General features: G+C 41.8%; 1 protein-coding gene across 1 annotated transcript; it reads left to right on the forward strand.

Moving 5' to 3' along the window:
• Positions 1-147: 147 nt before the first annotated feature.
• Positions 148-4,704, forward strand: LOC122982254. Its single transcript, XM_044351439.1, has 10 exons — positions 148-155; positions 310-401; positions 506-609; positions 697-969; positions 1,088-1,178; positions 1,295-1,362; positions 1,462-1,677; positions 1,779-1,913; positions 2,137-2,205; positions 2,308-4,704. Exons 1-9 carry the CDS (start codon positions 148-150, stop codon positions 2,200-2,202), a joined length of 1,053 nt encoding a protein of 350 aa, XP_044207374.1. The 3' UTR covers positions 2,203-2,205; positions 2,308-4,704.
• Positions 4,705-11,165: the final 6,461 nt, after the last annotated feature.

Below are 11,165 nucleotides of genomic sequence, written 5' to 3' on the forward strand. Positions count from 1 at the left end.
ACGACTATACTAAATATATAAATTAAATATATAGTTATTTAATTTATAAAGACACACATAACCTATTGACAATCGACACACACTTACTGATTTTAGACACACGAGCGCACACACACACAGTTTTTTATAAAAGTTGCCCATCTCCTAATGCCAATGTAAGTTGAATCAATTTTGTGTTTGAATTCTGAAGTAAAACTCTGTTTGGTGACCTCTGCCTGGTTTGTGAGTAAGATTGGCACAGGCTGCGATGCTTTCTGTGTAAAGGTTTGATTAAAAACTAATTTTTCATTGCAGATGCCCCGAGTGAAGTCCCACCGATGTGCTCAGGCGGCCAAGCGGAGGATTGCGGAGCAGCAGCCCTGGACCCCTGGGTTGCCCGTCCCTGAGTTTGTTGCTCGAATGTATTAAATAGTTTTTGAATGTTTCAATGGTGCAGTTTCAATAAAAATGTATCAATTTGTCAGGCATGGGTTGACATTCTTTACTATGATCTTCATCCTAACAGGGCGCAGTACTGGTTACCGCCATCATGTGCGGAGATGGCGAACTTCTGAGCTGACCCACCGTCCCATCAAGTTCGTCACTCCAGCACAGCGTCCGGACCATCAGGTATTTGTCTTTTTTATTCAGAAGACAGTGATGGGTGTATGGACTCGAGGTTGGTGTCTCTGTTCTAACGCACTGTCTCTGTTGCAGCCGGTGTTCGTCGTTGGAGACTCTCACCTGCGGGCCATCGTGGATGGATTTGTGAGTATGACACAGGGATCTCTGTCTTTTTCTTTTCTTTCTGTTCCAGGTGGAGCAGCAGCTGACCTGAGGACGGAGGTGATGCATGCTTCCCTTCCGTGGACCCCGGATACGGTCTGTGTGTGTGCCCCGAGCAACAACCTCACCGCCAGCAGGACCATTGGTGAGGCAGCGTTGGACTTCGGTGCTCTCCTGACCACAGTCTGCAGCCTCTTGCCCAAGGTGTGTTTATTTTTGTGAAAAGTTACTGTCAGTATTTGCTTGGTCCTAAAGTGGCATATCTATTAAGCACATGCTTATTTTAAAGACATGGTTGTAATTTACTTTTTTTTCTCTTTAGGTGTTGCTGGACTTCCCTCCACGCATCAACACTGATCTGGGCCTGCAGGACCTGCTGCGTCAGGAGTACCACCGTGTCGCAGCACGCATGGGTGTGTTAAAGTTTTGGTCATCTGCAGTTGTAATCAATGTACTTTAAAATTTAACACAAATGGTTAATACAGGTTTAAAGATTAGAAGAAGTGATCATGTTTCACATCTGTGTCAGGTCTCCCTTATGTGTCTGTGGCAGAGCACCTCCCTCTGCATCGGTTGGAGCTGTGGTGCCACGACGGTGTAAGTACAGCATACTTTGTTGTTGTGACATGTAACATGGAAGAGTTTTGTATTCTCATATGTCAGATAATAACAGATAGCTGTTTGACTGTTTTTCAGGTGCACCTTAGCAACACTGATGGCATGCCGGCCATGGTGGAGCTGCTGTGGGATGCTGCGGTCCGCCAGCTGGTACCCCCTCCACCTGAGCCCCCGGTGTCTCCCCAGACATCACCACGTGCCAAGGTTTCCCCCAGGCTGGTTGTGACGGGGCACGTCCCCGTGCCTCGTCACAGTGACCCCTGGGAATGGACCATTGTTGGACGGGAGTGCAAGGCAATGTGTTGTGCTAACTCACTGTGTGGCTGGACATTTGTTCACCGTTTTTGGTTGAGAAAAATCTAATCAATTCTCCTTTTTCTCTTTGTATTTTAAAGGCTGGAACATCTATGGTGCGACAGTCTGTCATCCAGTCCAACCCTGTGTGGTTCAGGGGTGCCATGTTGGATGCCATGGTGAAGGTTTTGCCGCCTTCTGGCTCTGACTGCACTGCTGCTCCAGCAGCTGGCCAGGTAACTTTCCCACAAATTATATGTATATACTGCTAAGAGCTAAACATGAAGTCAGCTGAGAGGTGTTGCCACAAGGCACAGAGGAGGAAAGCGGCAGGTTGGGTATTTTGTTTGTTTTTTTTTTAATGATAATGATGTTTTTGGTATATCTTGGTAACGTATGCAAATTTAATGAGTGTATTGTTTTTTTTTTTACTTTTTTGTCCTTTCCTTTTCTTTATAGGTGCTGGCAACACCTTCACCTGCTCGTGTGACTGAGTCTGCCTCCATGCCCAGTCCAGCAGTGTAGCAGGTTTGTCTTTGTTTAAATATGTGACTTGTCATTGATAAGACACCATCGACATTTCCACTCCTATTTTGTTTCTTATTAAAACCTCATCTTTACATTTCTCAGGTGTTGGCGGCAGCCCGGGAGTCCGTGGGGGGGTCTGTGGTGCCACTGTCTGCTGGTGTGGTGCCAGAGTTGGTGGAGGAGGAGGTTGCTGCAGCTTGCCCTGCCATGCTGATGGAGTCCATTGTCGAAGAATGCACGAATGCCAAAGAAGATCAGCAAAGCTAAGTCTAGTTTTTCTTCTTGTTTTTTCTGTTTCTAATGTTAAAGCAGCTCAGTTAGATTCCAACAGCACTGATGTGGCAGTGGTGGCTAAGAATAGCAGAGGATTTAAGATAGTATAAAGGTTGTTAGGGGGTCATTTCACCAGCGAGACGAGTGGTTTATATATGGAGGATTGCAGTGTATGGCTATAGCTTTGGTCAGCTTAGCCAAACACATGGTGAGCAGTGTGTTCTCATGGAAGACACATGATCTGGATCGTGCGTTGGTTGTTCTGCGGAGAGTTGTATCATTGAGATGAGTACAGTGCCAGCACCAGAGTCTAGTGTTACTGAGCGCAGGAGAAATTAGGTTTCTGCAGGAGTGTCTGAGTGTGTCGTTAGTGTAGCTGCGAGTCTATCAGTGGTTAATATTTCTGTTCAGACACTAGCCATTGAGGTTAGCAGCGGTTCAGAAGAAGAACCAACAAGTACTTATGGCAGAAAGCGCAAGATTTCTTCTCACATTTTTGTCAAAGAAATCAAAGAGGTTTGATGTTAGTGAAATTAACTCAGATGTAGAATTTATTAGTGCTGTGAGGAATGAGGAGCTGGTCTTCTGTCCTCTTGGTGTAGATGTTTGTCAGGTTTTGTGCACAAAATTAAATGTTGACTTTGTGAAGGTCACTGGTCCAGTGTCCAAAGAAGTTGGGTTGACAGGTGTCCCATGTAGGAATGAGAAGATCGTGGCTGATGGTAACTGCTTCTTCAGAGCCATCTCTCAGGCTGTGAGTGGTTCACAGAAGCACCATCGGAAGATTAGACTGGCAGTATGTAAAGAGTTGGAGAGGAATGAGGGTAAATACCAGAGTATTTTGAGGAGTGAATATTCCTCTGTACCCAGCACATTCAGCAATCCAGGATGAGAACTGTTAACACTTGGGCCACAGAGGTGGAAATACAGGTCACAGCAGATTGGTTAGGAGTTAGTGTGTGTACTTTTTATGGTGGACGTTTGAAGTACAGCAGTGACAATGAGCATTTGTCAGCAGAGTGCATTTATTTAGAGAACATCATGAACAAGCATTTTGAGAATGTTGCCTGGACTACAGACTTGTTACGGTTACTGTAAAGTTAGTGAAGTGACAGGTTACAGCATTAGGTCTAGAATGAAGGATATTGTAGACGGTGACAAGGCAGCAGTAGGATGTAACTTAGAATTTGTAGATTATGATAAAGGTGTTGATAGTGATGAGGTTGTGGAGAATGCTACTGAGGTAAAATCAAGTAGTAAGTCTTTGAGGTCAAAGTTTTTGAGGCAGAAGAAAAAGACAGGAGAAATTTGACATGTTGATAAGGGAGAAATGTCAGTTAAAGATTAAAAAGATGTATTATGAAAATGTGCTGTTTTAGGGAAAGGGCGAAATTATGGAGTGTAGCAAACTATCATGAAAATATACCACATAGAGAGTGTTAAAGCCAAGAGTAAAGTAAAGAGTATGGTGAAATATAGAGACAGCCTCAAGCATAGAGAGAGGGTTAAAGAAAGGAGTAGAGAAGTGAGGACAAGAAAGTATCATGATACTTCATGTTTGAGCATGAGTTTAAGCAGCAAGTTATTGCCAGTGTTGGGTTTAGTAGGAAGCAGAAGACAGAGGTCAAAAGATTTCAATTGTGTTATGCCAACGTAGTGCAGACGACTAATGTGTTGCCACGTTCTAGCATGGAAGGGTCTTTGCTGCAGGTGAAGTTAAAGCGTAAATTGACGTATGAAGGGCATTACGAGTATCGTTTGTGGATACTTCATGTGTAAGACAGGCGCTAGAGTATTTAAAGAGGACTAATGTGTATTACAAGGATATTGACTTCAATGAAGAGTGGGTAAATGAGTTTTGTAGGCAGAAAGATGGGTAGAATGAGGAGGATCAGTCAGCCAGTGAGGATGAAGCTGTTGTAAAAAAGGTAGAATGTGAGGATGAATAGGTTGTTAGAGACAGTGAGATGACGGCTCAGGCAGGTGGTGAGGTTACAGAACAGGCTGTAGTTGATGGTGTGGAGGAAACATCAGAGATAATACAAGATGAACTGTTACATGACAGACAGCAGCACTGCATGTTTCAGGACACTTGTCTTATGCCTGTTGATATTGGTCAGGAAGCATTAGACCAGTATTTTCATGATATTGTAAACATTGCACCTGCAGAGGGGAATAGTCCAGTTGGGGTGCTTTCTGACCACACCAATGAGGCTAAATGTTTCCCTGTGTTGTTTCCTCTTGGTAGTAAGACTTTCCATGACAGCCGTTCATATTGCTTAAAATTGTCTCATTACTTTAACAGGATTATGCATGCTGATGGTCGTTTTGCGCGTAATGTAGAATACATTTTCTTTTCCCAGTACATGTCAGAGATGGATCGAGTGTCGTCGAGTGTTTCTGTGGCATTGCGTAAGGGCAAAGGAGGACAGAAGTCTCAAAGGATTAGTCCAAAAATGTTGATTGATTGAGGAGTCTTTGAAGCAGTTGTTAAAGTTCGATGAGGGGTTTAGGTTTCTTAAGCCAATTAGAGGAACTCAAGCTTTTTGGCAGTCGGTTCAGAAGGACATCTTAGCCTGCGTACATCAGTTGGAGATCCCAGCGTGGTTTTATTCATTTTCATCTGCACATCTGCGTTGGCAGAATCTCCTGACCACTTTTCTGAAACAGGAAGGCAGAACACAGACAGTAGAGGATTTGGAGTGGGCAGACGGGTGTGAGTTGTTGCGTCGTAACCCGGTCACAGCTGCGAGGATGTTTGACTATAGATGGCATTGTATCTTGAAAGAAGTTCTGTCTCCTTCCCAACCAATTGGCAAAATTATTGATCACTTTTTTTATAGGGTAGAATTTCAGCAGCGCGGTTCTCATGTTCACTGTCTGTTTTGGATTGAGGGTGCTCCCCAAATTGATAAGAACACAGATGAGGTGGTTGAGTTCATTGATAAATACTTTACCTGCGAGTTACCCTCAGATGATGATACATTATTGGACATTGTGTCATCAGTTCAAACACACTCTAAACGAGATTCTAAATCATGCAGGAAAAAGAAAACATGTCGTTTTAATTTCCCAAAACCTGACATGGATTTTGGTAAAGATAAAACATTTCCTCTAAAAATTTATGTTAAATTTAATGATGATAAAATTGGCTTACAGAGGAGGAAGACATATGTACACGCAGCAGTAGAATGCAGGGATTCTACTGCTATTGATCCAGAAAAGGAGAAGGCCACTAAACGTGGTTGTGTGCATTTACAGTTTCCTCTGAGGTTAGCGTGGGTGTGTACTGTTCACAAAGTTCAAGGCTTAACTGTAGATGAGGCTGTTGTATCTTTGAAGAAGGTGTTTGCACCTGGGCAGGCATATGTAGCTCTGAGTCGTGTTAGGGCTTTGTCTGGACCGATCATCATCGATTTTCAAGAGAAGGCCATTTACTGCAAAGACACCATAAAGAAGGCCATGGATAGCCTGCCTCCATTTTTAATTGAACAGCCAAAGCCTTCAATAAATGCACAAAGTTACTCCGTGTATTTAATGAACGTTCAGAGTTTAAGTCGCCACCTGTCAGATTTGGTGTCTTGCACACAGCATTTGCAGCCTAACTGTATTGCTGTCACAGAAACGTGGCTCACTGCACAAACCTCATTAAACAGTGTGCAAATCAGTGGTTACACTTTCCACAGTCGTCCTCGAGGTTTGTGTTACACCAGCAGTAACCCCAAATTGTCAGAACTACAAAATCTACAATATGGTGGAGTTGGTTTGTACTGTTTAGACGATTTGGACTGTCAGATTCTGGAGGTACTCGACTTAAATCTGAAGTGTTTGGTGTGCCTGTGTAACACATTAAACATATTGATGGCAGTAGATTATCCTCCACCATCTTATCCAAATTCTTTATTTAAACATAATGTGGGGAAGTTACTTGACTGGTTAAATCCAATCAGTAACACAATTGTACTAATGGGAGATTTTAATGAAAACATTTTAAAAGAATCATCAATTTGTAAATTCATGGGCCAAGAAGGATTTAAGCAGCATGTAACACACGAAACTACAGAGAAGGGGACATTGATTGATCATGTTAATGTTAAAACAACACAGTATGATGAATGTGCAGTGATGCCCACGTACTTCAGTGATCATGAAGGTATTCTGTGTAGTTTTGGTGTTAAAGATGATCAGGGAAAGTTAGAGGACATGGAAAGTTTGTTTGTGTTTGACTTTGAGGATGTGGAGGCAATTTTTGATATGGATTTCAATTTGGAGCAGGATTAAGTTTAATTTGAGTCAATCAGCTACATCGCAGTGTCCCAGTGCAAGTGTTATCGTGTTCATGTCGTAGTTGTGCTTATCTGTTGGGTTTTAGAAACACACTAACTTGTGTGTTGTTCATGGTGTGTAGGCTGGCTTTCATTATGAATGTTGTCTTATTTAGTGTGGAGTCTGTCCCACTCCAACTGGTCAATTGTGTGTATAAATTTTAGATTTTGTATTATTGTGGAGAGATTTGGGATTATGTATTGTGTGTATTATGTGAAAATCGTCGTGAAATGGAGATTTTAGATTTATTTATTACTAACTTATTTCTTTGACTGTGAAGCACTTTGTAACTGGTGTTTGTGAAGATGTGTTAGTCTCTGTTTGCCACATGATAGGTGTTGGTCTCTTTTACAACTTTTAATGTATACCCCTGCATGTTTCAATTCATGTAACCTTTATTCCTGATGTGTTTAATATGCAACAGTTTTAATCTTCAGTGATTTTTAATATGAAAAGGTCAATGTCAATTGAACAAATGTATCTTAAAAGGAAATGGGCAGGCTTCATGTTGCATGTTGTCTGTATCCCTTCTGTGTTTCACATCCTCATCAGTATCTTAGACAAGATACAGCAATCCAATAACTACATGTTGCTATAAACATAACAGGAAAGGAAATTATTTTTATTTAACAACTGAGCTCTAATGCATTTGAGACATTTGTATTTTTGTCATTAGCATGTACTACATGAACTTCAACTTCAGTAGTTTAAATATGAATTCTTCCTGTTTGTGTAGGAACTACTAGCAAATCTGTTCTGGCACCCCAAGGCACAGACTATTCATTCTGCATGCCTGAGCTGCCAAACAGGACAGTTAAAAAAAAATTGAAAAACACACATTAATGTCATTGTTGTTACTGTTTTTGTTTATTTCTCCATGCTCTCATCTCCCCTTTGTGTCCCCACTATCTTATGTTTTCTCTCTCTATCCTTTTAAACCTCTACAGTTTCAAGTAAGGTTGCAGCAGGGGACTAGATCTGACCCCTTGTTTGCATAGTAAATCTGTCTGTAGAATCACTTAAGTTGACAAAGTAGTTTGGTTACCTTTCGTAATGAAACTCCAGTGTTTGTTTTTGTCTGAAATGAATTTCCTGGTTGAAGATGCTACTGTGATGGAGCGTCCCCAACCTTCCCATGATGACTTGTATCAAGAGGGGTTTTGGGATAAAAATCCATATGTATTTTTCTGTTCCGCCAAAATGGTTCATAGTAACTGTAGTTTTGCGTATTTCATGTCAGAATCAATATCAACATACACACACACACACACAAAGAGTTTAAATATGTATGTGATAAATTGTAAATATGTATGTAATGAATTGTTGACTTGTTTGTTTACTTGAACATTTTTCAGTTATGTGTGCTGCTAATTTTTTTTCATTTAGGAGCGCATGTACTCCTTGGAAAAAAAAAAAGTAAGGATTGAACACTGCTGTCAGATGTGTAGAAACACTAAGTAACTGGAGTGTGGCATAGTCCAAGGGCTTCTGTCACCGGCATAAAGATGTCTTCAGACCTGGGCTGACAGGTCTTACTTTACCCATCCCCCACCTCCCGTTCTCTCTCTCGCTCCCTCTCAGCTGGAGAGAAGGATTTCAGAGTACTCTTCTTGTGAAATATCCTCATAAATCCCATGACTTTGGCCAAATCTTACATTAAAAATCATATTTTTGTAGGAATTTTCATTGCAAATCCATTGATACAGGTTTGAAAGTGGTCTGACTTATAGTTTAGACGTCAGACACCCCACTTTGGCACAAAGTCCATGCCCAGAGATTGCCTCCCCATCGGTTTACATTGTAAGGTGCAATGTGGCACTCCAATTTTCGGGGCTTACAAAATCTAAACCGTTCGAGTTATTACAAAGTTTTTAATAACTTTTGTTCAGCACAGTGTGATAAGTCATGTATTAAAGTTTGAAGCCGATACCATTAACGCCCTAGGAGGAGATAACGTTTATTCAAGGTCCAAAATTGGCACAAAGTCATACTTTCATGGGTGAACTGCGGACTTCCTGTTGGATTTAGGTCAGGGGTGTCAGCGTATGATTTGTAGGTCTTGATGAGACGAATAAATGAGTTTTGGTTTGATCTCTTTATGACATTCCTACGGGCCATGGCGGCCATATTAGATACATAGGTGGCACTCTCGAGCACATTTTGGCACTTTGGGGGATAATTTTTACATTTTATCAAATTTTTTCCCAGACCTGATGTGTGTGCCAAATTTGTGAGTTTTTGAGCATGTTTAGGGGGTCAAATTTAGGGTCGAAGTGGCGTAATAATAAAGAATGAATAATAGGAAGAAAGAAACAAACACACGAAATACAATAAGGTCTTCGCCATAAAGTAAGACCTGTCAGCCCAGGTCTGAAGACATCTATATGCCGGTGACAGAAGCCCTTGGACTGCACCACACTCCAGTTACTTAGTGTTTCTACACATCTGACAGCAGTGTTTAATCCTTACTTTTTTTTCCCAAGGAGTGCATGTGCTCCTAAATGAAAAAAATTAGGAGCACACATAACTTTAGGAGCACACTAAAAAATGTTCAAGTAACAGTTTCTTAAAGAAAACAATTCATTACATACATATTTACAATTTATCAGATACACATTTAAACTCTTTGTGTGTGTGTGTATATGTAAATCACAATTTATGTTGTTTTTAGGGGTGCTTGCTTATGGCAAAAATCATAATCACGATTATTTTTGTTCAATATTGAGATCACGATTATTAACATGATTACTTTTTGACTGTCATTTTTGCCAATTGCTGATGTTCATATATGCACATATTTTTTCCCACTTGGCTGAGGAGACTATTACACATGTAATCATATATTGTACTAATGATCAAGAAATGAGGGTGGAGCAGCAGGTTTTTTTTTTTTTTGTTTTTTTTTAGTTTAGTTTTCCAAGGATGCTTTGTGATTTTCACACCTCAGCAGGGAACAGTCAACATGTAGTCCCTCATTGGCGGAGACGCTCCTGCACAGCGAAGCGTCCTGATGATGCAGCCATGACATCGCCGCCCCCTTAAAACGTGAGCACGCCCGCCCTGAAACACACGCCTTTCCCATGTCACTGAGCTAGGGGTAACTTCTGTTCCTCTGTGAGTCAGCTTGACTAAAGGGGGTACCCCACGCACATGTTTTCCTCTCATCGAGGACTCCCCTGGCCGGACGAGAAGAGACTTCACCCGTGTTCACCCGAACACATTCCTGGATCCGAGAGAGACCGCTGCCGCAACTAGCGTCCTCAAATTCCCTCGAGAAGGAAGCAATATAGTTTCTTCAGGAAGACGTGGAACTTCTCTGCCCTGCTCGTCTTCACTGAGTCGACTCTGCTGTTCTCTCCGCCACGCCACTGAGAGCCAGCTGCCGTGACCCTGCTCTCTGCTTTCTGAAGCGACCAAGTAAGAGGCATGAGTCTGGGCAGAGGCAGTGTTAGTTGTGTGTTCTTTTCAGCATCAGGCACTGTTGTTTAGCGTTTAGCATTTAGCTTTTTAGCTTTATTGCTATTGTTCTTGTGTGAGTTGACGGACCGCTGAGTCCATTTTTCTCTGTTTACTCTTAGGAGTATTTTAAGTTTGCTGCCTGTTAGTTGTGTTCACCACACTAGACTATTTTGGGTTTGTCCCGCTCAGGACTACTGCTGTATTTGTGCTACTGTGAGTGAGAAAGTAAATTGCTTTGTCAATCAGAAACCAGACAATCTGCGTCACAGACTGCCATCCGTACATGTGGACAAAGGAACCACTTCTCTCCCTCTCACGATCGCTTTTTCTCCTTCTCCCTTTCTCACACACACGCACACGTGCGCAGATACACACACCGACATCTTTTTGCACATCTGATGGTCAGATAACATTGGACAAAGCTTTGCTTTGTCTTTCCTTATCCGCCATCAGACACGTGTGTTTTTCACGGAATTGGGTGAGCGCAAGACGTCGACCACCAGGCGGCGCAATCTTGCTTTTGTCTAGCCAAGACACTGCTGTACTTCCGCCATTTCGGGTTGCAGACCAACGATGTCATCATGTCAGGCCCAGTCGCCATCTTGTCGCCCACACACACACGCATTCCCCCGCATGTGTCCAACCCTGTACAAAGCTGTTGTGTTTTGTTTGGTAGAATTAGATTTTAGAATAGTTGTTTATTGAATGGAGCATTTTTTTAACTTTGTTAAATTTGCTAAATTTAATAAACACTATTATATCTTTAAAGAGAAGTTCTTTTGTCATTATTGTGTGTAACATATTGTGAAAAGTGGCTGATTGAAGGAGTCAGGGCTCGAATTCAACCCTTCTTTGTTCACCCTTGCATGTTATATAATAACGTTCTAGGTGAACTCCCATTT

This window comes from Thunnus albacares, chromosome 5, assembly GCF_914725855.1.
Source record: "Thunnus albacares chromosome 5, fThuAlb1.1, whole genome shotgun sequence".
In the NCBI taxonomy this organism is placed as follows: Eukaryota; Metazoa; Chordata; class Actinopteri; order Scombriformes; family Scombridae; genus Thunnus; species Thunnus albacares.